At 40.6% G+C, this 27885-nt stretch overlaps 1 protein-coding gene across 5 annotated transcripts in view; it reads right to left on the bottom strand.

Annotated features, from left to right (window-relative positions):
- PHF14 (PHD finger protein 14) overlaps positions 1-27885 on the bottom strand; it is an 809709-nt gene that overhangs the window by 546071 nt on the left and 235753 nt on the right. For 4 of the 5 annotated variants that reach the window (XR_008402519.1, XM_053714097.1, XM_053714098.1 and 1 more), the window contains one exon: positions 11349-11495. The exons of the other annotated variant lie outside the window; for it this stretch is intronic. Coding sequence is in view for 3 of the 4 variants with exons in the window: in XM_053714097.1 (XP_053570072.1) it covers positions 11349-11495 (147 nt within the window). In the remaining variant the exon portion in view is untranslated. The remainder of the gene's footprint in view (positions 1-11348; positions 11496-27885) is intronic. 5 annotated transcript variants of the gene reach the window in all.

Genomic DNA, 27885 nt, shown 5'->3' with positions numbered 1-27885 from the left:
ATATTAGCTATGGAGTTATCCATTACTGCCGTCAATTGTTGCATAGTAACAAGCATTGGCGCGCTAGAAGTACTAGGGGTCGCCTGCGCGGGCATAACTGGTACAGACACAGAAGGAGATGATGTAGAACTATGTCTACTTCCTTCATCTGAGGAATCATCCTGGGCAACCTTACTATTTGTGACAGTACTGTCCTTATTTTGTTTGGACGCTATGGCACAATTATCACACATATTTGAAGGGGAAACCACATTGGCTTCCATACATACAGAACATGATCTATCTGAAGGCACAGACATGTTAAACAGGCTTAAACTGGTTAATAAAGCACAAAAACCGTTTTAAAACAAAACCGTTACGTTCTCTTTAAATGTTAAACAGGGCACACTTTATTTCTGAATATGTGAAAAACTATGAAGGAATTATCCAATCTTTTTCAAATTTTCACCACAGTGTCTTAATGCATTCAAAGTATTGCACCCCAAGCAAGCTGTTAATCCTTAAAATGTGGAAACCGGAGCCGTTTGCAATTTTAACCTCCCTACAGTCCCAGCCACAGCCTTTGTTGCGACTTCACCAATACCAGGGGGGTATACGATACCAGTTGAAGCCTTCTAGGATCGTTTTCAGTGGATGCCAGACCCTCACACATGCAGCTGCATGTACTGTACTCAAAAGTAACTGTGCAATAATGGCGCGAAAATGAGGCTCTGCCTACTATAGAGAAAGGCCCTTCCTGACTGGGAAGGTGTCTTAACAAGTGCCTGGCGCTAAAAACGTTCCCCAGTATTAGAAAAGTGTGAAATTCACTTCAAACTGCATATAATACTTAAATAAAGCAATTGATTTAGCCCCTAAAAGTGTCCACCAGTTTATAGCCCATAATAAGCCCTTTATTCTGTTTGAGTCTAAGAAAATGACTTACCGATCCCCATGAGGGAAAAATGACAGCCTTCCAGCATTACACAGTCTTGTTAGAAAAATGCCTAGTCATACCTTGAGCAGAAAAGTCTGCAAACTGTTCCCCCCAACTGAAGTTCTCTCAGCTCAACAGTCCTGTGTGGGAACAGCAAATGATTTTAGTTACTGCTGCTAAAATCATACTCCTCTTTTAAACAGAACTCTTCATCTCTTTCTGTTTCAGAGTAAATAGTACATACCAGCACTATTTTAAAATAACAAACTCTTGATAGAAGAATAAAAAACTACAACTAAACACCACATACTCTTCACCATCTCCGTGGAGATGCTACTTGTTCAGAGCGGCAAAGAGAATGACTGGGGGGGCGGAGCCTGGGAGGGACTATATGGACAGCTTTTGCTGTGCTCTTTGCCATTTCCTGTTGGGGAAGAGAATATTCCCACAAGTTATGGATGACGCCGTGGACCGGACACACCAATGTTGGAGAAAAATGTATTAACCCCTAAACCGCCGCACTCCTGCCTCGCAAACACTATAATAAATCGTATTAACCCCTAATCTGCCGTCCCTAACATCGCCGCCACCTACCTACAATTATTAACCCTTAATCTCCCGCCCCCAACGTCGCCGCTACTATAATAAAGTTATTAACCCCTAAACCTAAGTCTAACCCTAACACCCCCAAGTTAAATATAATTTAAATAAATCTAAATAAAATTACTATAATAAAAGGGACAGTCTACAACAGAATTTTTATTGTTTTAAAAGATAGATAATCCCTTTATTAACCATTTCCCAGTTTTGCATAACCAACACAGTTATAATAATATACTTTTAACTTCTGTGATTATCTTGTATCTAAGCCTCTGCAAACTGCCCCTTTTTTCAGTTCTTTTGACAGACTTGCAGTCTAGCCAATCAGTGCCTGCTCCCAGATAACTTCTCGTGCACGAGCACAGTGTTATCTATATGAAATACGTGAACTAACACCCTCTAGTGGTGAAAAACTGTTAAAACACATTCTGAAAGAGGTGAGCTTCAAGGGCTAAGAAATTAGCATATGAACCTCCTAGGTTAAGCTTTCAACTAAGAATACCAAGAGAACAAAGCAAAATTGGTGATAAAAGTAAATTGGAAAATTGTTTAAAATTACATGCTCTATCTGAATCATGAAATTTTATTTTGGCCTAGACTGTCCCTTTAAATAAATTAATCCTATTTAAAACTAAATACTTACCTATAAAATAAACCCTAATATAGCTACAATATAACTAATAGTTACTTTGTAGCTATTTTAGGATTTATATTTATTTTACAGGCAACTTTGTATTTATTTTAACTAGGTACAATAGCTATTAAATAGTTAATAACTATTTAATAGCTACCTAGTTAAAATAATTAAAAAATTACCTGCAAAATAAATCCTAAACTAAGTTACAAATACACCTAACACTACACTATCAATAAATTAAATACAATTATCCAACATACAAAAACAAACACTAAATTACAAAAAATAAAAAAATATTACAAGAATTTTAATCTAATTACACCTAATCTAAGCCCCCTAATAAAATAAAAAAGCCCCCCAAAATAATAAAATTCCCTATCCTAAACTAAATTACAAAGTAATCAGCTCTTTTACCAGCCCTTAAAAGCGCTTTTTGCGGGGCATTGCCCCAAAGTAATCAGCTCTTTTACCTGTAAAAAAAATAAATACAATACCCCCCCAACATTACAACCCACCACCCACACACTCCTACTCTAAAACCCACCCGATCCCCCCTTAAAAAAAACTAACACTACTCCATTGAAGATCACCCTACCTTGAGCCGTCTTCAGCCAGCCGGGCACCGATGGGGCAGAAGAGGACATCCGGACCGGCACCAGTCTTCATCTGATCCGGCCAGAAGTCTGCATCCGATCGTGGCAGAAGAGGTCCTCCATCCAGCAGAAGTCTTCATCCAAGCGGCATCTTCTATCTTCAATCAATCGGAGCAGAGCGGGTCCATCTTCTATCCAGCCAACGCGGAGCCATCCTCTTCTTCCGATGTCCTAACGAAGAATGACGGTTCCTTTAAATGACGTCATCCAAGATGGCGTCCCTCGAATTCCGATTGGCTGACAGGATTCTATCAGCCAATCGGATTGAATTCGAGGGACGCCATCTTGGATGACGTCATTTAAAGCAACCGTCATTCTTTGTTAGGACATTGGAAGAAGAGGAAGCCTCCGCGTCGGCTGGATAGAAGATGGACCCGCTCCGCTCCGATTGATTGAAGATAGAAGATGCCGCTTGGATGAAGGACCTCTTCTGCCCCGATCGGATGAAGACTTATGCCGGTCCGGATGTCCTCTTCTGCCCCATCGGTGTCCGGCTGGCTGAAGACGGCTCAAGGTAGGGTGATCTTCAATGGGGTAGTGTTAGGTTCTTTTAAGGGGGGATCGGGTGGGTTTTAGAATAGGGGTGTGTGGGTGGTGGGTTGTAATGTTGGGGGGGTATTGTATTTGTTTTTTTTACAGGTAAAAGAGCTGATTACTTTGGGGCAATGCCCCGCAAAAAGCCCTTTTAAGGGCTGGTAAAAGAGCTGATTACTTTGTAATTTAGTTTAGGATAGGGAATTTTATTATTTTGGGGGGCTTTCTTATTTTATTAGGGGGCTTAGATTAGGTGTAATTAGATTAAAATTCTTTTAATATTTTTTTATTTTTTTGTAATTTAGTGTTTGTTTTTTTGTAATATAGTTTAGTTTATTTAATTGTATTTTATATTAGATAATTGTAGTTAAATTAATTAAAGGGACATAATACTCATATGCTAAATCACTTGAAACTGATGCAGTATAACTGTAAAAAGCTGACAGGAAAATATCACCTGAGCATCTCTATGTAAAAAAGGAAGATATTTTACCTCACAATCTCCTCAGCTCAGCAGAATAAGTTCTGTGTAAAAAGTTATACTCAACTGCTCCCAGCTAAAGGTAAAAAAATTTAAAAAAAAATGAAGAAATGAACAGCAGCCAATCAGCATCAGCAGTGCTGAGGTCATGAACTTTTACTGTGATCTCATGAGATTTGACTTGACTCTCATGAGATTTCATTGTAAACTTCCTTTACCTGATTGGTGAAATAATATGAGAGTGCACGATGCTCATCCCTTCAGATGTCCCAGGACAGACACACTAAAATGCTGCTTAGAAATCCTTTACAATGGGAGGTGGCTACTGAGGAACTTTTGAGGTAAAATATCTTTCTTTTTTACATAGAGATGTTCAGGAGATATTTTCTAGTCAGCTTTTTACAGCTATGCTGCATCACTTTCAAGTGTTTAAACATTTGGGTATTATGGCCTTTAATTAATTTATTGATAGTGTAGTATTAGGTGTATTTGTAACTTAGGTTAGGATTTATTTTAAAGGTAATTTTGTAATTATTTTAACTAGGTAGCTATTAAATAGTTATTAACTATTTAATAGCTATTGTACCTAGTTAAAATAAATACAAAGTTGCCTGTAAAATAAATATAAATCCTAAAATAGCTACAATGTAACTATTAGTTATATTGTAGCTATATTAGGGTTTATTTTATAGGTAAGTATTTCGTTTTAAATAGGATTAATTTATTTAATTATAGTAATTTTATTTGGATTTATTTAAATTATATTTAACTTAGGAGGTGTTAGGGTTAGACTTAGGTTTAGGGGATAATAACTTTATTATAGTAGCGGCGACGTTGGGGGCGGGAGATTAGGGGTTAATAATTGTAGGTAGGTGGCGGCGATGTTAGGGATGGCAGATTAAGACTTAATACAATTTATTATAGTGTTTGTGAGGCAGGAGTGCGGCGGTTTTACCGACAAAACTAATCTAGCCGTAAGATTTCAAAATGATAATTTTCCATTTATCTCTAAGTATTGGTGTTGTGTATACATTGAGGGATAAGGAGTACTTTCTGTAACTATACAGAGAGATAAGATATCAAGGTCTGTACTCCCTTCAATCTCAGCTCATATTGGCCATTGTTTTAATAAGCAGAAATAGTTATTCATATACATAATAAACCAAAAGGAGCAAATCCCCATACATTTTAAGCTTTGCAGCAGGTATAGCAAGTCATTTGAAATACATTAAGGGGAACCCGATTGCACAGTACATAGTCAATTTAAAGAGCCCAGCTGATGAATCAGTAGCAGTAGTATTTTAAAGCCTCTGATTAAAATGACTATTCTTAAAAAAAAAAAAACATAATTTATTCTTACCTGATAAATGTATTTATTTCTTGACACGGTGAGTCCACAGATCATCTTAATTACTGTTGGGAATATCACTCCTGACCAGCAGGAAGAGACAAAGAGCACCCCACAAAAGCTGTTAAATACCACTCTCCCTACCCACAATCCCCAGTCATTCGACCAAAGGGAAAGGAGAAAGGAAGTAATCTAAGGTGCAGAGGTGTCTGAAGTTTAAAGAAAAGCAAACTGTCTGAAAAACATTGCGGGCCGTGGACTCACCGTGTCAAGAAATAAATAAATTTATCAGGTAAGAATAAATTATGTTTTCTTTCTAATGACACGGTGAGTCCACGGATCATCTTAATTACTGTTGGGAACCAATACCCAAGCTAGAGGGACAAGACAGTTAACCTAAACAGAAGGCACCACTGCTTGAAGAACCTTTCTCCCAAAAGAAGCATCTGCTGAAGCAAAAGTATTACATTTGTAAAATTTAGAAAAAGTATGCAAAGATGACGAAGTCACCTCCTTGCAAAGCTGATCTACAGAAGCTCCATTTTTGAAAGCCCAAGAAGAAGAAACAGCCCTCGTTGAATGAGCCGTGATTCTCTCAGGAGGCTGCTGACCAGCAGTCTCATATGCCAAGCGAATAACACTCCTCAAACAACAAGAAAGAGAAGTAGTCGTAGCTTTCTTACCCTTACGCTTCCCAGAAAAGACAACAAAGAAGACTGGCGAAAATCCTTAGTCACCTGCAAATAATATTTCAATGCACGAACCACATCCAGGTTGTGCAACAAAAGCTCCTTATGAGAAGAAGGAATAGGACACAAAGAAGGAACAACAATCTCTTCATTAATATTCTTATCAGAAACAACCTTGGGAAGAAAATCCAAGCCAGTACACAGAACTACCTTATCAGAGTAAAAAATAAGAAAAGGCGATTCATACTGTAAGTCTGAAAGCTCCGAAACTCTTTGAGCCGAAGAAACAGCCACCAGAAACAAAACCTTCCAAGATAACCTCTTAATATCCAAAGAATGCATAGGTTCAAACAGAGCCTGTTGAAGGACTCTAAGAACCAAATTAAGACTTCAAGGTGGAGTAGTAGACAAACACAGGCCGAATTTTAACCAAGGCCTGACAAAAAGAATGAACATCTGGCACATCCGCCAGACGCTTGTGCAATAAAATAGATAAAGCAGAAATTTGACCCTTCAGGGTACTAGCAGATAAACCTTTCTCCAAACCGTCCTGGAGAAAAGACAAAATCCTAGGAATCCTAACTCTACTCCACGAGTAGCCTTTGGATTCACATCAATACAAATATACGCCAAATCTTATAATACATTTTTCCTAGTCACAGGCTTACAAGCCTGAATCATAGTCTCAATGACTGACTCAGAAAAACCACGCTTAGAAAGAATCAAGTGTTTAATCTCCAAGCAGTCAGCTTCAGAGAAACAAGATTTGGATGAAGAGACCCTGCAGAAGAAGGTCCTTCCTTAATGGAAGACGCCAAGGTGGAAGGGAAGACATCTCCACCAGATCTTAACTCCGGGTTTCTCCCTGATGATTGATGTAAGCCACTGACGTTATGTTGTCCGACTGAAACCTGATAAACTGGGTTGAAGCTAGCTTAGGCCAGGCTAGAAGAGAAAAGACAAACTAATAATAGGAGTAAATTAGAAAGTTGCTTAAAATTGAATGCTCTATCTGAATCACGAAAAAAAAATTTGGGTTCAGTGTCCCTTTAAGGAGGTCTGGAGGGCAAGACAAGCGGAAGTTAGCGTGTAAAGTCTGGTCTGTAAGAAATATCCTCATGGATATGGAGTCTATTATAGTACCCAGAAATTCCACCCTGGTACTGGGAATAAGAGAACTCTTTTCTAAGTTTATCTTCTATCCATGAGATCGAAGAAGAGATAGAAGGGCTTTTGATTGGTCCTCTGCCAGACGACAGGATGGAGCTTGAACCAGAATATCGTCCAAGTATGGCACTACTGCTATACCTCTGGTTCTGGCCACTGCAAGCAGAGCCCTTAGAACCTTCGTAAAAAACTATTGGAGCAGTAGCTAGACCAAACGGAAGTGCAATAATTTGGAAGTGCTGGTCCAGGAACGCAAATCTTAGGAACTTGAAGTTTTCCTTGTGTATTGGAAGTGAAGGTAAGCATCCTTCAGATCTATCGTGGTCATGAACTGTCCTTCCTGAACTAAGGGAAGGATAGACCTTACTGTCTCCATCTTGAACAAGGGGACAGATAGGAACTTGTTTAAGCACTTTAGGTCCAGAATCGTGAGGAAAGATCCCTCCTTCTTTGGAACCACAAAAAGGTTTGAATAGTATCCCAGACCTCTTTCTGTAAAAGGTACCGGGACAATGACTCCCAGGGAGGAGAGATCCCTCACGCACCCCAGAAAGGCTTCTCTATTTTCTGGCCTTGAAGACAGGTTTGACAAGAGGAATCTGCCCTTGGGTGGATGAGACTTGAAACCTATCCTGTATCCCTGAGCGATGACCTCCAGGACCTACGGGTCTTGTACGTCCCCAAACCAAGCGTCCGAAAAGAGCGACAGTCTGCCCCCTACAGGATCCAGAGCCGGATCGGGGGCAGACTCTTCATGCCGACTTTGTCTCGGCAGGCTTCTTGTTCTGCTTGGATTTATTCCAGGACTGAGCCGGCTTCCAAGCCCCCCTGGATTGCTTGGGCTTTTTCGGAGGGCTGCTTACGTTGGGATTTATCTGAACGAAAGGAACGAAAATCAGGACCTTGTCCTTTCGTTTTTTTCTTATCCTGCAGTAAAAAGGCACCTTTGCCTCCAGTAACCGTGGAGATAATTGAGTCCAGGCCTGGAACAAATAGAAACTTTCCCTTAAATGGGAGGGAAAGAAGTCTCGACTACAAAGTCATGTCTGCAGACCAGGACTTCAGCCAGAGTGCCCTACGGGCTTGAACAGAAAAACCTAAAGCCTTGGCATTCATGCGAATAATCTGCATATTTGCATCACAAATAAAAGAATTAGCCAGCCTTAAGGCCTTAATTCTTTCCTGGATCACGTCGAGGGGACCCTCCACCTCTATCAACTCAGATAAGGAGTCGCACCAGTAGGTAGCCGCTCCAGCAATCGCAGAAACAGACGCTGCCGGTTGAAACAAAGACCCCGTATGTTGAAACATCTTTCTTAACAGAGTTTCTATTTTCTTATCCATGGGCTCTTTAAAAGACTAACTATCTTCAAGCTGGATAGTAATGGATTTAGCAAGCGTGGAGATAGCACCATCCACCTTAGGGATGGAGCCCCACAACTCCAAATGAGAGTCCGGGAACAATTTTTTAAAGGAAGAAGGGGAAAATGAAGTACCAATTATTTCCCATTCATTCTTAATAATGTTTGCCATCTTTACGGGAACCGGTTAAGTTTGTGGTACAACCCTGTCCTTGTAGACCTTATCTAATTTAGTAATCCAAGGTTCCTCAGGCAATTTGGGCTCTGGAACCTTTAACATAGCCAAAACTTCCTTCAACAGAAAGCGTAAATGGTCAATCCTAAATCTAAAGTCTGGTTCCTCCGCAGCTAGAGGCAGCAGATTCTGACCCAGAAAGAGAACCCTCTGAAGTATCAGAGGCGCCTTCATCATCGGATAATCTTGTATCAGATCAATCCAATAAGCGAGTAGATGACCCCTGGGAAGGATAGCAATATTTAACCTTTCGCTTGAGCTTAGCAGGGCAAGGTAAAGCACTAAAGGCCGCAGACACTGCCGTTTGTAAATGCTCAGTAAAGTCTGGCGGTAAAAGGGCCCCTCCAGATGGAGGATTAGGAGTGCTACGGGAAGCTGCATGTGTAATAGGAGTTGACTGTAGGGTGCGCACCTCACGGGACGGAGACTCCTCAGAGGTGGGCGGTTCAGTGGTATCAAACATATTAACTTTCTTTGACATGATTACTTTATCAAGGCATGTGGAACATAACTGAGCAGGCGGGTATACCGTGGCCTCCTCACAATATAGACAGGTATTAGATTTAGGTAAAGAGGGAGTACCCTCTAGCGCATCAGAATCCTCCTTAGCTTGCCTTATAAAGCAGACTATAGATAATAAGATAAAACGGCACCTTTATACCCCCAATGGCTGGGGCACTCACCACCTCCTATGACCCAGGCCAAATAGAGAAACCGCTTCTTCTACGGTAAATCGCATGGTCAGAAAAGAGGAAAAGGTCACATGGTGTGCAATGCAGGACTGCCCCTGCTATAGGAAAAAAACATGCCAAACCTTTCAGGCTGTGCAGCTTCCAAAAACGAAAGTAAAACCTGTACGTTCCAACATCTGCCTGAGCCACATCTCACACATGTCGCAGCATAATCATAATAAAATAAAATTATGTGATTAATCCCCCGTTCAATAATCCCCCTCCGGAGATATTAACCCTTGATTCCAAACTGATAAAAGGAGCCACACTGTGACCCTGCTTGCGTTATCATATGTGTATAAAAAATGAAACAATCTTACTGGAATCTATGCAGTGGAACAGAAACACAGCTTCTCAAATTTGACAGTCTTGTAGCATCGCTCCAGATATGGACTTGAGTGATGAAAACAGGCAGTGAAACTCATCAACACTAATTGTTTAGGAGCTGTTAATACGAGTCTTGATGGGTTCGCATAAAAGACTCTCCCTGCATCTCTAACATTAGTCAATGCTCTCACTAAGAGGCTGAAAAGACTACTTAAAACTCCAGTCCCATTTCGAAGGGTAGATACCCTTCATAAGGAACTACTCCGAATCTTCTGACACTTCTCTACCAACCTCCTATGACAAAAGGCAAAGAATGACTGTGATATGAGGGAAGTAGGGGGAGTATTTAAGCCTTTGGCTGGGTGTCTTTGCCTCCTCCTAGTGGCCAGGTTAAGTATTTCCCAACAGTAGGGAATGATGTCGTGGACTCTCCTCATATTAAGAAGGAAAGACTACAAAGGAAAGACTACAATTGCTTCTTAAATGGATACTAAACCTATGATTCGGATAGAGCATGCAATTTTAAGCAACTTTCTAAAATACTCCTATTATCAATTTTTCTTTATTCTCTTTGTATCTTTATTTGAAAAAGCAGGAATGAAAACTAAGGAGCCAGCCCATTTTGGTTCAGGACCTTGGATAGTGTTTGCTGATTGGGGGATACATTTACCTATTGTGCCATCATTAATAAAATATTTCTCTATCAAGGAGGGTAAGAATTATCTAAATACAATAGATGATGATTTTCTGATTTCGAAAACACACAAATCAACTGAAAACAAAGTATAATTCAGAATCTATTTAGATTATTGTCTAAGCAAGTCAACAGTCTACAAATCAAGCATATTTTTGGTTCAGCAAGTTTCTTAAAATTGCATGTTTTATCCGAATCATGAAAGATAAAATTTGGGTTTAGCATCCCTTTAAAAGAACAATAAACAACCTGATATTTTACTATAAATCTAGTTATATCTAGAAAAACAACTATGCAATATACTTTTATTATCTATTTCGCCTGCTTTCCATATATTTTAGCTCAGAAAATTGTGGCTTCTTTAAATCTCAGAACTGCAAAAGTACCATGCAGACTTCTAACAGGGGACACTACTACATATCTTCCCTAATTGGCTTAAACAGATATCAAATGCATAACAATTCAATTTATACTAGCAATATGATTGTGGCCTGCCTGCCTTGTCTGACGACTAAAGCCTGGATTGACTCCAAATAAGGCAAATGATTGGTGGAGTTTGAATATTCAGAAAGAAATGCTGCATACACAATGTTATTTTTATTTAAAAAAAATAGACTTGGCTGATGTTATTCTATAGCAAGACAACAGAAATACCTTGTAATTAAAAGGTGTTTATTATCCCTTTAATGCTGGTCCTATATTTGACTGAGATCTGCTTTGACAACTATTATATGTTTATTTTAGATGAAGGTTTTAAATGTGAGAAACTATTTCCATGTGTTTTACAAGCTTTGTATTTATAAGACAATTATATGTTAAAACCAAAAATATCTTACACAGTCAAAATATATATAGTGGAAATGAAATTACTTTGTTCAGTGTCATATATGGGAGAAATAAGTAAAGCAGTGCATTTGCATTTCTCAGTATATAACGCTTCTTGTTTTCAAACATGACAAAAGGAAGCATGTCTACCTGTGCTTCTGGGGTTAGGTGCTTTTCCCTTTCTTTTAAAGACATTTTGCAATAAGATTGTAATGCCAGATAGTTTTTCCTTTTCCATTTCCTGTCAAAACGGTCAGCATGTTGTTTGCAATATGCAAAAAAGGGATCAGCAATATCCTATACAAAGAAACAAAGAACAAAGCTTGTAAGGTTTATAGCACCAATCCAGAAACAATCTCTATACTTTCTCATCCTGCATTTATAAAAATAACAATGAGAAAATAGCACACCAAACAACAAAAATAATTAAAGAAAACATTATTTATGCTTACCTGATAAATTCCTTTCTTTCATGGTGGTGGTGGTCCACGATCCTTTACTCATGGGAATTACTTTCTCTACCGCTAGGAAGAGGTAAAGATTCCGAACCCCATGAGCTCCATAAAACCCCTCTCCCCCACACACACCTTAGTCTAATGTATAGCCAAGCAAGAGAGGTAAAAAAAAGGAATTAGAGCTATAAAAGGAGCAGGTAAAATAGATGTACTCAAAAGCAAATCAACCCTAAGAAATAACAACAAAGGGTGGGGGGCTTGTGGACTCACAATGAAAGAAACAAATGAGCATAAATAATTGTTTTCTTCGTTACAGGTGGTGACGCATGGGAACGAATACCCAAGCTGTGGAAGTCCACAAATAAATAACATGACGGGAGCAATATAAAAAACATCTTTTTCCCTGATAAAAGAAATTCACAACTTCAAAAAACAATTTTTTTTTTTTAATTTTTTTTAATGCACTTAAAAAATAAACACAAATCCTCAAATTGAGACAACTGCCTGAATGACCTTTCTACCAAAGGCTGCTTCAGATAAAGCAAAAACATCAAAATGGTAACATTTTGTAAAAGTATGCAAAGACCAAGTAGCTTTGAAAATGTGATCAACTGAAACCTCATTCTTGAAAGCCCAGCAACTGAACAAGTAGAATGAGCTGTAATCCCCTGAGGTGGAGACTGACCTGCCTCCAAATAAGCTCTGTGAATCAAAAGTTTCAACCAAGAGGCGAAAGAAACAGCAGAGGCTTTCTGACCTTTCCTAGGGCCAGAAAAAAAGAACAAACAAACAGACTAGAGGTTTGTCTGAAATCCTCAGTAGCATCAACATAATATTTTAATTTAAGGATTAGGACACAAAGTGGGAACAACAATCTCTTTAACAAAGTTCTCTGAAAAAAAACACCTTAGGCAAAACGAATTATACTTATCCACCAGAGAGAAAGAGAAGTAGCAGAAGCTTACGCTTTCCAGAGAAGGAAACAAACAGAGCAGAGGATTGTTGAAAGTCCTTAGTCGCCTGTAGATAGAATTTTAGAGCACGCACAACATCCAAGTTGTGCAACAAACATTCCTTATGAGAAGAAGGATTAGGACATAGACAAGGAACAACAATTTCCTGATTAATATTTCTATCCAAAATCACTTTAGGAAGAAAACCTAACTTAGTACAAAGAACCGCCTTATCAGCATGAAAGATAAGATAAGGCGAATCACACTGCAAAGCCGAGAGTTCAGAGACTCTCCGAGCAGAAGAGATAGCAATAAGAAACAAAACCTTCCAGACCTTCCTGGAGAAAAGCCAGATTCCTAGAAAATCCTGACCCTACTCCAAGAGAAGCCCTTGGATTCACTCCAATAAAGATATTTACGCCATATCTTATGGAAAATCTTTTTAGTAACAGGCTTGCGAGCCTGAATCATGGTCTCAATGACCGACTCAGAAAAACCACGCTTAGACAGAACTAAGTGTGTAATCTCCAAGCAGTCAGCTTCAGAGAAACTAGATAAGAGTGAAGGGATGGGCCCTGAATTAGAAGGTCCTTCCTCAGAGACAATCTCCAAGGTCAAACGACCTCTCCACTAGGTCTGCATACCAGATCCTGCGAAGCCATGCAGGAGCTATTAGAATCACCAATGCTCTCTCCTGTTTGATACGAGCAATGACTCGTAGGAGAGCAAAACTGAGAAAACAAGTATGCCAGCCTGAAATACCAAGGAACCGCCAGAGCAACTATCAGAGTGGCCTGCGTATCTCTTGACCTTGAACTGTACCTTGGAAGCTTGACGTTCTGCCGAGATGCCATCAGATCCAGCTCTTGCACTCCCCATTTGAGGGTTAACCTGGAGAACACCTCCAGATGGAGATCCCACTCCCTTGAATGAAAAGTCTGTCTGCTCAGGAAATCCGCCTCCCAGTTGTCCACTCTTTGAATGTGAATGACAGGTAGACAGCAATTGTGAGCTTCTGCCCACTGAACAATCCTCCTACCTGGTGGTTGATGTAAGCCACGGAGGTGATATTGTCCGACTGGAACCTGATAATCCGGGCAAAGGACAACTGAGGCCAAGCCATCAGAGCATTGAAAATCGCTCTCAATTCCAAAATGTTTTTGTGGAGAGCAGACTCTTCCAGAGTCCATAGTCCTTGCGCCCAACGAGTCCCAAACTGCTCTCCACGTCAGTGGTCACAAACACCCAGGAAGGTCTCTGGAAGCATATGTCCTGAGACAGATGATCTCAAGAAAACACCACGGGAGAGAATCCCATATTGACAGATCTAGATCCATCCTCCGAGACAGATCCACATGATCCCTGTTCCACTATCTGAGCAAGCAAAAAAGCAGAACTCTCAGATGTAATCGAGAAAAGGAATGATGCTCCATGAAGCGACCCTAAGACCAATTATCTCCATACAAGAGGCAAGAGGAAGGAATCTTTCATTTTCTGACCTCTGCCAGAAATATTTTCAGGGATAGGGAACTATTAAAATCCTACTATTCCAGATTCACTTCCCATCCGTGGGAACATAGAAAATACAACAATATCTCTGTATGAGAGTTTGCTTGCTGAAAAGATGGCGCCTGAACCAATGTGGCCCAGGAAGGGCGCCACTGCAATTCCCCGAAACCTGATCACTGCCCAGAGAGGCCCCAGAACCTGAGAAAATTCCAGGAGCCGTGGCAAGGTCAATGGGAAAACCCAGAAAGGCAAATCTCAGGAACTAGGAAATACGCGTCCTTCAGTTCTATGGTTGTCAGTAACTAACCCTCTATGACCAAAGAAAGAATGAATAGAAAGGCTTCCATTTTGAAAAACGTTACCCTGAGAAAACTTGGTGAGACACTTTAGGTCTAAATAAGGCAAAAAGTTCACTCCTTTTTGGGAACCACAAACAGGTTTAAATAGAATCCCAGACCCTGATAATCCTTACCAGGGAAGAAAGTTCCCAAACACAATTAAAAAATGCCTCTCTTTCATCTGCTCTACAGATAAACTTGAGAGGTGGCACCAGTCTCTGGGAAGAAAAGGTTTGAATTCTATTTAGTAACCCTGAGATACTATGTCCCCAGCCTATCAGGGACATCTTGTATCCATGCTTGAAGGAAAAGAGAAATTTAGTCCCCCACGTGGACCGATCCCGGATCAGGGGCAAACCCTTCATGCTGATATAAACTCTGTTCTTGTGGTAGAAAAGACCCTTTTGCAACCATAAAATCCGAAATAATTCTGCCAGACCAGGACCAAACAAGGTCTTACCCTTGTAATAAAGTACCAGAAGCTTGGACTCAGAGGAAAATTCCACTGACCAATAATGATAGCATCAGAAATAAAATAATTGGTTAGCTTAGGAGCCTATAATTCTGTTCTGAATCTCCTCCAAAGGAGTCCCTACCAAAATGGAATCAGACAAGGCGTCTCACCAATAAGATGCCACACTTGACACAGTGGGAAGACAAACTTTCATATAAGCCTCCAGCTTAGTTTATTGATCCTAAAAAGAGCAGTTATCCTCTATAGGGATCGTAGATCTCTGAGCCAGAGTAGAAATGGTGTTCTACCTTATGCACCGTGCGCCATGATAGTTAATGGAGACAGCAACAGGAAACATTTAAAGGCAGGAGACGGGGGAAAAAGGAATCCCTGACTTCTCCCATTCCTGCTAAAAATCTCCTAGCACGGTCTGGAACAGGAAAAAACTTGTGGCAATACAGTGTGGCAAAACAGTGGCAATACACACTGCAGGTTGCCTTGATGAACATTTTTCTTAAAATAAGCCTCCAGCTTTTTGTCCTTTGGATCATTAAAAGAGCAGCTATCCTCATAGGAATAGTAGTTCTCTTAGCCAGAGTAGAAATGTCTTCTTAAAAACAGGAGACAGGGAAAAAGGTATCCCTGGCTTCTCCCATTCCTGTGATTATAAACTCCGTAGCACGGTCTGGCACAGGAGACACCTCCACAGAGGAAGGTACATCAAAGTATTAAGTTTACTAGATCTCTTAGGGTTGACAGTGACAGAGGTATCAGAGTCGCCAAAAGTAGTCAAAACCTCATTTAACAGGACACCGAGGTGTTCAAGCTTAAATCTGAAGGATACAACTTCAGCATGAGATGAAGAAATTATACTGTCCGAATCTGAGATTTCACCCTCAGAAGCTACCGACGTATCATCTTCATCAGACATATGAGGAGGAGCAACTTGGGTAACAGAAGCAGGAGTGGAAACCTTACTATCTGAATCTCTAATTTTCCTCTTGCGTTTCCCATGTAGCAAAGGAATGGCGGCTAATGCCGCAGATACCTGGGTAGCAATTTCTGCTTGCAAATACATTCCTTCAGGAGATTGAGAGGAACCGCATGGCACTGTATGTGACGCCATTAAGGCATGGGACATTTGAGGAGAAGGCTGTGGCATTGCCTGAATAGCATTCTGAGAAACAGTTGGCTCAGAATTTTTTTTTTTTTATCTTTATGCTTTAGATTCCTCTCTATACATGAGGAACAAATTTGTAAGGGTTGCACAATTTGGTTATCTAAACACAGATGGCACCTGTTTATAGAAGTAGAATCCTCCATGATGCTAAGAAAAATATTTGACAAACAAATTTATTGAAATATATTTAATAAAATACTGTCCCTTTAAATTATAAAAATGTGGCAAAAACTTGGCTTGACAAGACAATTTATGCCCACACCATTTAATTATCAACTCAGCACTTTAATTAGCCCCCAGTAAGAAAAAGGACTAGACAGCAAGCAAAAGGTAAATTCTAATAACCTATACAGGACACAGCGACTGAGGTGCCTACCTGCCCCAGTTGAGAGCTGATAAGGAAATCCGCAAGCCGCTAGAAGATTCTCATTCACAACACAGTCGCAATCTCTCCGATCTTCAGAAACGGAACTAGACTGAGACGTGATCGGCTAGAGGAGCTGCGCCACAGAATTAAAAGTGCGCGCTTCCAGCCGATGTGAAAACGAAAGTAAACCGTTTCCTGACTGAGATACGTCATATACGGTTAAGGACAGCGCATTTGTGTTCAATATTGCAAGGAGAATAAAACGTGATTTTCCTCTTGCGTTTAAATGTCACCTCAAGTATCTCAAGATTCCATAACACAGTGCCAATACAATTAACCCTTGAGCCACCAATCTAGAGTTAACTCCAGTTCCAGAGAAGAGATTAACTTGGTCTCTAATTCACACGCATATCTGTGTGCCTGCCCTCTGCCAATTAACCCCAAACTAGGAGTGTAGTCCCATAAATTAATGTAGTATGTACATTTTTGGGGAGCCCAGTTTAACCCCTTCAGTGCCAGCTTCTTAGCCACAGAAGACAAAAGGCACTTACCTGCACATCTAGCTGTCAGACAGGTGAACAGCTCACACAGTGTGAGAGGACGTCACTCCTCACAGAGACCTGTGGAAAAAAGAAAAAGCAGAGTAAACCTGCTCTAGCTTTCTGTACTAGGGCAGCAACATGTTAAAGGGATAGTCTACACCAGAATTTTTATTGTTTTAAAAGATAGATAATCCCTTTGTTACCCATTTCCCAGTTTTGCATAACCAACACAGTTATAACAATATACTTTTAACCTCTGTGATTATCTTGTATCTAAGCCTCTGCAAACTGCCCCTTTTTTCAGTTCTTTTGACAGACTTGCAGTCTAGCCAATCAGTGCCTGCTCCCAGATAACTTCTCGTGCATGAGCACAGTGTTATCTATATGAAATACGTGAACTAACACCCTCTAGTGGTGAAAAACTGTTAAAATGCAATCTGAAAGAGGTGGGCTTCAAGGTCTAAGAAATTAGCATATGAACCTCCTAGGTTAAGCTTTCAACTAAGAATACCAAGAGAACAAAGCAAAATTGGTGATAAAAGTAAATTAGAAAATTGTTTAAAATTACATGCTCTATCTGAATCATGAAAGTTTATTTTGGCCTAGACTGTACCTTTAAGAAAATGCAGTGAGGCCCACCTCACAAGTTCCTAACTATTTTAAAGCCACCACTGCCCTACTGAAGAGAATAACGTGGACTACGGCTAGACCCTATCCTTGAAGAACAGGAAAGAACAGAGTAAACCTACTCTGGCTTTCTATAATAGTTAAAATCTTGCTTGTAGCGAAAGAAATCCAATTTTCTTCAGACACCAAAACTGCACCACCTTCATGCACCAAGGCAAAGAGAATGACTTGGGTTTGTGGGAAGGGAAGTGATACTTAACAGCTTTGCTGTGGTGCTCTTTGACTCCTCCTACTGGCCAGGAGTGATATTCCAAACAGTAAATGATGATATCATGGACTCACCATATCTTAGGAAAGAAACAGCCTTATCCTGATGAAAAATCAGATAAGGAGACTCACAAGAAAGTGCAGACAATTCAGAAACTTTTCTAGCAGAAGAAATGTCAAAAAAAAACAACACTTTTAATGAATCAAGTTTTATGTCCAATCTATGCATAGGCTCAAAAGGAGGAGCTTGCAAAACTCTTAACACCAGGTTAAGATTTCAAGGAGGAGAAATATGCTTAATAACAGGTTTAATTCTGACCAGAGCTTGAACAAAAACATAATTTATGCTTACCTGATAAATTCCTTTCTTCTGTTGTGTGATCAGTCCACGGGTCATCATTACTTCTGGGATATAACTCCTCCCCAACAGGAAATGCAAGAGGATTCACCCAGCAGAGCTGCATATAGCTCCTCCCCTCTACGTCAGTCCCAGTCATTCGACCAAGAATCAACGAGAAAGAAGTAACCAAGGGTGAAGTGGTGACTGGAGTATAATTTAAAATATATTTACCTGCCTTAAAACAGGGCGGGCCGTGGACTGATCACACAACAGAAGAAAGGAATTTATCAGGTAAGCATAAATTATGTTTTCTTCTGTTATGTGTGATCAGTCCACGGGTCATCATTACTTCTGGGATACCAATACCAAAGCAAAAGTACACGGATGACGGGAGGGATAGGCAGGCTCATTATATAGAAGGAACCACTGCCTGAAGAACCTTTCTCCCAAAAATAGCCTCCGAAGAAGCAAAAGTGTCAAATTTGTAAAATTTGGAAAAAGTATGAAGCGAAGACCAAGTTGCAGCCTTGCAAATCTGTTCAACAGAGGCCTCATTCTTAAAGGCCCAAGTGGAAGCCACAGCTCTAGTGGAGTGAGCTGTAATTCTTTCAGGAGGCTGCTGACCAGCAGTCTCATAGGCTAAACGTATTATGCTACGAAGCCAAAAAGAGAGAGAGGTAGCAGAAGCTTTTTGACCTCTCCTCTGTCCAGAATAAACGACAAACAGGGAAGAAGTTTGGCGAAAATCTTTAGTTGCCTGCAAGTAGAACTTGAGGGCACGAACTACATCCAGATTGTGTAGAAGACGTTCCTTCTTTGAAGAAGGATTTGGACACAAGGATGGAACAACAATCTCTTGATTGATATTCCTGTTAGTGACCACCTTAGGTAAGAACCCAGGTTTAGTACGCAGAACTACCTTGTCTGAGTGAAAAATCAGATAAGGAGAATCACAATGTAAGGCTGATAACTCAGAGACTCTTCGAGCCGAGGAAATAGCCATTAAAAACAGAACTTTCCAAGATAACAATTTTATATCAATGGAATGAAGGGGTTCAAATGGAACACCCTGTAAAACGTTAAGAACTAAGTTTAAACTCCATGGCGGAGCAACAGCTTTAAACACAGGCTTGATCCTAGCTAAAGCCTGACAAAAAGCCTGGACGTCTGGATTTTCTGACAGACGCCTGTGTAACAAGATGGACAGAGCTGAAATCTGTCCCTTTAATGAACTAGCTGATAAACCCTTTTCTAACCCTTCTTGTAGAAAAGACAATATCCTAGCGATCCTAACCTTACTCCAGGAGTAATGTTTGGATTCGCACCAGTATAGGTATTTACGCCATATTTTATGGTAAATCTTTCTGGTAACAGGCTTCCTAGCCTGTATCAGGGTATCAATAACCGACTCAGAAAAACCACGTTTTGATAAAATCAAACGTTCAATTTCCAAGCAGTCAGCTTCAGAGAAGTTAGATTTTGATGTTTGAATGGACCCTGTATCAGAAGGTCCTGTCTTAGAGGTAGAGACCAAGGCGGACAGGATGACATGTCCACTAGATCTGCATACCAAGTCCTGCGTGGCCATGCAGGCGCTATTAGAATCACTGATGCTCTCTCCTGCTTGATTTTGGCAATCAATCGAGGAAGCAGCGGAAAGGGTGGAAACACATAAGCGATCCCGAAGTTCCAAGGTGCTGTCAAAGCATCTATCAGAACCGCTCCCGGATCCCTGGATCTGGACCCGTAGCGAGGAAGTTTGGCGTTCTGGCGAGACGCCATGAGATCTATCTCTGGTTTGCCCCAACGTCGAAGTATTTGGGCAAAGACCTCCGGATGAAGTTCCCACTCCCCCGGATGAAAAGTCTGGCGACTCAAGAAATCCGCCTCCCAGTTCTCCACTCCCGGGATGTGGATTGCTGACAGGTGGCAAGAGTGAGACTCTGCCCAGCGAATTATCTTTGATACTTCCACCATTGCTAGGGAGCTTCTTGTCCCTCCCTGATGGTTGATGTAAGCTACAGTCGTGATGTTGTCCGACTGAAACCTGATGAACCCCCGAGTTGTTAATTGGGGCCAAGCTAGAAGGGCATTGAGAACTGCCCTCAATTCCAGAATGTTTATTGGAAGGATACTCTCCTCCTGATTCCATAGTCCCTGAGCCTTCAGAGAATTCCAGACAGCGCCCCAACCTAGTAGGCTGGCGTCTGTTGTTACAATTGTCCAGTCTGGCCTGCTGAATGGCATCCCCCTGGACAGGTGTGGCCGATGAAGCCACCATAGAAGAGAATTTCTGGTCTCTTGATTCAGATTCAGAGTAGGGGACAAATCTGAGTAATCCCCATTCCACTGACTTAGCATGCATAATTGCAGAGGTCTGAGGTGTAGGCGTGCAAAAGGTACTATGTCCATTGCCGCTACCATTAAGCCGATCACCTCCATGCATTGAGCTACTGACGGGTGTTGAATGGAATGAAGGACACGGCATGCATTTTGAAGCTTTGTTAACCTGTCCTCTGTCAGGTAAATCTTCATTTCTACAGAATCTATAAGAGTCCCCAAGAATGGAACTCTTGTGAGAGGAAAAAGAGAACTCTTCTTTTCGTTCACTTTCCATCCATGCGACCTTAGAAATGCCAGAACTAACTCTGTATGAGACTTGGCAGTTTGAAAGCTTGAAGCTTGTATTAGAATGTCGTCTAGGTATGGAGCTACCGAAATCCCTCGCGGTCTTAGTACCGCCAGAAGGGCACCCAGAACCTTTGTGAAGATTCTTGGAGCCGTAGCCAATCCGAATGGAAGAGCTACAAACTGGTAGTGCCTGTCTAAGAAGGCAAACCTTAGATACCGGTGATGATCTTTGTGGATCGGTATGTGAAGGTAAGCATCCTTTAAATCCACTGTGGTCATGTACTGACCCTCTTGGATCATGGGTAAGATTGTCCGAATAGTTTCCATTTTGAACGATGGAACTCTTAGGAATTTGTTTAGAATCTTTAAATCTAAGATTGGCCTGAAAGTTCCCTCTTTTTTGGGAACCACAAACAGGTTTGAGTAGAACCCTTGTCCTTGTTCCGACCGCGGAACCGGATGGATCACTCCCATTATTAACAGATCTTGTACGCAGCGTAGAAACGCTTCTTTCTTTATCTGGTTTGTTGACAACCTTGACAGATGAAATCTCCCTCTTGGGGGAGATAATTTGAAGTCTAGAAGGTATCCCTGAGATATGATCTCTAGTGCCCAGGGATCCTGAACATCTCTTGCCCAGGCCTGGGCGAAGAGAGAGAGTCTGCCCCCCACTAGATCCGGTCCCGGATCGGGGGCTCTCGGTTCATGCTGTCTTTGGGGCAGCAGCAGGTTTCCTGGCCTGCTTGCTCTTGTTCCAGGACTGGTTAGGCTTCCAGCCTTGCCTGTAACGAGCAACAGCTCCTTCCTGTTTTGGTGCAGTGGAGGTTGATGCTGCTCCTGTTTTGAAGTTCCGAAAGGGACGAAAATTAGACTGTCTAGCCTTAGCTTTGGCTTTGTCTTGAGGTAGGGCGTGGCCCTTACCTCCTGTAATGTCAGCGATAATCTCTTTCAAACCGGGCCCAAATAAAGACTGCCCCTTGAAAGGTATATTAAGTAATTTGGACTTAGAAGTAACATCAGCTGACCAGGATTTTAGCCACAGCGCCCTACGTGCCTGTATGGCGAATCCTGAGTTCTTAGCCGTAAGTTTGGTTAAATGTACTACGGCCTCCGAAATGAAGGAATTAGCTAGTTTAAGGACTCTAAGCCTGTCCGTAATGTCGTCTAGCGTAGATGAACTAAGGTTCTCTTCAAGCGACTCAATCCAAAATGCTGCCGCAGCCGTAATCGGCGCGATACATGCAAGGGGTTGTAATATAAAACCTTGTTGAACAAACATTTTCTTAAGGTAACCCTCTAATTTTTTATCCATTGGATCTGAGAAAGCACAGCTATCCTCCACCGGGATAGTGGTACGCTTAGCTAAAGTAGAAACTGCTCCCTCCACCTTGGGGACCGTTTGCCATAAGTCCCGAGTGGTGGCGTCTATTGGAAACATCTTTCTAAATATTGGAGGGGGTGAGAACGGCACACCGGGTCTATCCCACTCCTTAGTAACAATTTCAGTTAGTCTCTTAGGTATAGGAAAAACGTCAGTACTCGCCGGTACCGCAAAGTATTTATCCAACCTACACAGTTTCTCTGGTATTGCAACGGTGTTACAATCGTTGAGAGCTGCTAAGACCTCCCCTAGTAATACACGGAGGTTCTCCAATTTAAATTTAAAATTTGAAATATCTGAGTCCAATCTGTTTGGATCAGAACCGTCACCCACAGAATGAAGCTCTCCGTCCTCATGCTCTGCGAGCTGTGACGCAGTATCAGACATGGCCCTAGCATTGTCAGCGCACTCTGTTCTCACCCCAGAGTGATCACGCTTGCCTCTTAGTTCTGGTAATTTAGACAAAACTTCAGTCATAACAGTAGCCATATCTTGTAATGTTATCTGTAATGGCCGCCCAGATGTACTAGGCGCCAAAATATCACGCACCTCCCGGGCGGGAGATGCAGGTACTGCCGCGTGAGGCGAGTTAGTCGGCATAACTCTCCCCTCGCTGTTTGGTGAAATTTGTTCACATTGTACAGATTGACTTTTATTTAAAGTAGCATCAATGCAGTTAGTACATAAATTTCTATTGGGCTCCACCTTGGCATTGGAACAAATGACACAGATATCTTCCTCTGAGTCAGACATGTTTAACACACTAGCAAAAAACTTACAACTTGGTTATAATCTTTTTTAGCAAAAAACGTACTGTGCCTCAAAGAGGTACTAACGATTAAATGACAGTTGAAATAATGAACTGAAAAACAGTTATAGCATCAAACTTTAAAACAACAAAACTTTTAGCAAAGGTTTGTTCCCATTAGTAAAATAACAATAATTAAATTTGACATAAAAAATACAAAGCAACGTTTTTATTCACAGTCACTATAAGAATTCTCACAGCTCTGCTGAGAGAATTTACCTCCCTTCAAAGAAGTTTGAAGACCCCTGAGATCTATCAGAGATGAACCGGATCATGCAGGAAAAATAAAAGTAACTGACTGGTATTTTTTGATGCGTAGCAAAGAGCGCCAAAAACGGCCCCTCCCTCTCCCACACAGCAGTGAAGAGAAACGAAACTGTCACAATTAAAGCAAAAAAACTGCCAAGTGGAAAATAATGCCCAAATATTTATTCACACAGTACCTCAGCAATGTAAACGATTCTACATTCCAGCAAAAACGTTTAACATGATAAATAGTTATTAAAAAGGATTAGTGACCTTTAACAGAGTAGTTCCGGTGAAATACCATCCCCAGAATACTGAAGTGTATACATACATGTCATTTTAACGGTATGGCAGGATTTTCTCATCAATTCCATTCAGAAAATAAAAACTGCTACATACCTCAATGCAGATTCATCTGCCCGCTGTCCCCTGATCTGAAGCCTTTACCTCCCTCAGATGGCCGAGAACAGCAATATGATCTTAACTACTCCGGTTAAAATCATAGTAAAAAACTCTGACAGATTCTTCCTCAAACTCTGCCAGAGAAGTAATAACACGCTCCGGTGCTATTCTAAAATAACAAACTTTTGATTGAAGTCATAAAAACTAAGTATAATCACCATAGTCCTCTCACACATCCTATCTAGTCGTTGGGTGCAAGAGAATGACTGGGACTGACGTAGAGGGGAGGAGCTATATGCAGCTCTGCTGGGTGAATCCTCTTGCATTTCCTGTTGGGGAGGAGTTATATCCCAGAAGTAATGATGACCCGTGGACTGATCACACATAACAGAAGAAATAATGAACATCAGGAAGACTAGCAATCGTCCAGTGAAACAATACTGAAAGAGCAGACATTTGTCTTTTCAGAGAACTGGCAGATAAACCCTTAAAACTGAAGGATCCTAAGAATTCTAAAAGAGAAAATCCATGATCTATACACCAGGAAATATAAGTTTTCCAAACCTTGTGATAAATCTTCCTAGAAACAGTCTTACGAGTCTGAATCAGTTTCAATAACAGAATCTAAGAAACCTCTATGTCTCAGAACTAAGTGTTCAATTTCCATGCCATCAAGTTTTTAGAGCCTTTAGATCCGGATGGAAGAAAAGATCTTGAGACAGAAGGTCTGACCATAGAGGAAGACTTGTATCTGTGGTGATCACAGACTAGGTAGGATAAGCAAAAGAAGCCCCCTGAATAATTAACTGATGATTCAGCCACAAAGTCAGAGCCTGACTTGTACTGTAATCTAAGAATATCTTTTGAGATAGCTCAGGATAATCCCTGCAATATTGACGCAGCATACAAAGCTGAAGAGGCGTCATGTGAAATTGAGCAAATGGATTTGCATGCATCTGAAGCTGCAATCATGGGACCTAGTACCTCCATACACTGAGCCACTAAAGGGAATTAAATAGACTGAGGGTTCAGACAAATTAGCTGATACCAATTTCATCCTTCTCTGTTCTGTTAAGGAAAGACTCATGGACACTGAGTCTGTTTGGAAACCTAGGAAAGTAATTCTTGTCTGAGGAATCAAGGAACTCTTTGGTAAATTGATCCTCCAACCATGTCTTTGAAGACACAACAATAGTTGTTTGGTGTGAGATTATGCTAAAAGAAAAAAAGCAGACCTGTACCAAGATATTGTCCAGGTAAGGAAACACTGCAATACCCTGAGCTCTGATTACAAACAAAGGGACACCCAGAACCTTGGTAAAAATTCTTGGAGCTGTAGATAGACCAAATGGAAGAGCAACAAACAGAGAAACAAACTGATAATGCATTTCAAGGAAAGCAAATCTCAGAAACTAGTGATGTTCTTGGTGAATAGGAATATGAATGTATGCATCCTTTAAATCTATTGTTGACACAAACTGTCCTTACTGAACAAAAGGCAGAATAGTCTTGATAAATCCATTCTGAAAGATCAACCCTGACAAACTTGTTTAGTCTTTAGATCCAAAATGGGTCTGAAAGTGCCTTCCTTCTTTGGAACAATGAAGTGATTTGAATAAAATCCCATCCCCTGTTACTACACGGGAACTGGTACAATCACTCCCATTTCTTCCAGATCTGAGACAGATTGAAGAAAAGCCTGAGCTTTTACATGAATCCTTGGAACATTGTTCTAAATCCAATTCCATATCCCAGAGAAACAATATTCTGAACCCATAGATCTGGGACAAATTGAAACCAAGCCTCCTAAAAAAGTTTTAATCTGCCCCCTACCAGGACTACTGGACCAGGGGCCACAACTTCATGTGGTCTTGGAGGCAGGAACAGATTTCTAACCCTGTTTGGACTTGTTAAAATTAGCATTAGGTCTCCAGACTGAACCTAAGGGACCTTGCTTCTGACCAGAGGAGTCAGTTTTCTGTTCTTTATTCCGACAAAAGGAACAAAATGATTAGAAGCTTTGCATTTTCCTTTAGACCTCTTATCCTGAGGAAGTTCCTTTACCCCTAGTAATAGTGGAAATAACAGAATCTTAATCAGACCCAAAAGAAAGAGACAAAAATCAAGATTTAGACACCATGTTAGCATTCCAGGATTTAAGCCACAAGGCCTTTTCTGGCAAGAATAGCTGAATACATGCTTTTAACATTGATTTTCATAATATCAAACACAGCATCACAAATAAAAGAATTTGCATTCTGAAGTAAACTCAACAGATTAGAATTAACAGGGTCAGTAGAAAACTGCTATTCAAGACTGTCTAACCAATAAGTAGAAGCTGCGGCTACATCAGCAATATATACAGCAGGTCTAAAAAAACATAATTTATGTAAGAACTTACCTGATAAATTCATTTCTTTCATATTAGCAAGAGTCCATGAGCTAGTGACGTATGGGATATACATTCCTACCAGGAGGGGCAAAGTTTCCCAAACCTTAAAATGCCTATAAATACACCCCTCACCACACCCACAAATCAGTTTAACGAATAGCCAAGAAGTGGGGTGATAAGAAAAAAGTGCGAAAGCATATAAAATAAGGAATTGGAATAATTGTGCTTTATACAAAAAAATCATAACCACCACAAAAAAGGGTGGGCCTCATGGACTCTTGCTAATATGAAAGAAATGAATTTATCAGGTAAGTTCTTACATAAATTATGTTTTCTTTCATGTAATTAGCAAGAGTCCATGAGCTAGTGACGTATGGGATAATGACTACCCAAGATGTGGATCTTCCACGCAAGAGTCACACTAGAGGGAGGGCTAAAATAAAGACAGCCAATTCCGCTGAAAAAAATCCACACCCAAAACAAAGTTTAAATCTTATAATGAAAAAAACTGAAATTATAAGCAGAAGAATCAAACTGAAACAGCTGCCTGAAGTACTTTGCTACCAAAAACTGCTTCAGAAGAAGAAAACACATCAAAATGGTAGAATTTAGTAAAAGTATGCAAAGAAGACCAAGTTGCTGCTTTGCAAATCTGATCAACCGAAGCTTCATTCCTAAACGCCCAGGAAGTAGAAACTGACCTAGTAGAATGAGCTGTAATCCTTTGAGGCGGAGTTTTACCCGACTCGAAATAAGCAAGATGAATCAAAGACTTTAACCAAGACGCCAAAGAAATGGCAGAGGCCTTCTGACCTTTCCTAGAACCGGAAAAGATAACAAATAGACTAGAAGTCTTTCGTAAATTTTTAGTAGCTTCAACATAATATTTCAAATCTCTAACTACATCCAAAGAATGCAACGACCTTTCCTTAGAATTCTTAGGATTAGGACACAATGAAGGAACCACAATTTCTCTACTAATGTTGTTAGAATTCAGAACCTTAGGCAAAAATTTAAAAGAAGTTCGCAACACCGCCTTATCCTGATGAAAAATCAGGAAAGGAGACTCACAAGAAAGAGCAGATAATTCAGAAACTTTTCTAGCAGAAGAGATGGCCAAAAGAAACAAAACTTTCCAAGAAAGTAATTTAATGTCTAGCGAATGCATAGGTTCAAACGGAGGAGCTTGAAGAGCCCCCAGAACCAAATTCAAACTCCAAGGAGGGGAAATTGACTTAATAATAGGTTTTATACGAACCAAAGCTTGTACAAAACAATGAATATCAGGAAGACTAGCAATGAATATCAGGAAGACTAGAAAGAGCAGAGATTTGTCCTTTCAAGGAACTTGCAGACAAACCTTTATCCAAACCATCCTGAAGAAACTGAAAAATTCTAGGAATTCTAAAAGAATGCCAAGAAAAATGATGAGAAAAACACCAAGAAATGTAAATCTTCCAGACTCGATAATATATCTTCCTAGATACAGATTTACGAGCCTGTAACATAGTATTAATCACAGAGTCAGAGAAACCTCTATGACTGAGAATTAAGCGTTCAATCTCCATACCTTCAAATTTAAGGATTTGAGATCCTGATGGAAAAAAGGACCTTGCGATAGAAGGTCTGGTCTTAACGGAAGAGTCCACGGTTGGCAAGTGGCCATCCGGACAAGATCCGCATACCAAAACTTGTGAGGCCATGCTGGAGCCACCAGCAGAACAAACGAGCACTCCTTTAGAATCTTGGAAATCACTCTTGGAAGAAGAACTAGAGGCGGAAAGATATAGGCAGG

This window comes from Bombina bombina, chromosome 5 (assembly GCF_027579735.1).
Source record: "Bombina bombina isolate aBomBom1 chromosome 5, aBomBom1.pri, whole genome shotgun sequence".
NCBI classification, from domain to species: Eukaryota; Metazoa; Chordata; class Amphibia; order Anura; family Bombinatoridae; genus Bombina; species Bombina bombina.
This window is presented reverse-complemented; position numbering and strand designations above follow the sequence as displayed.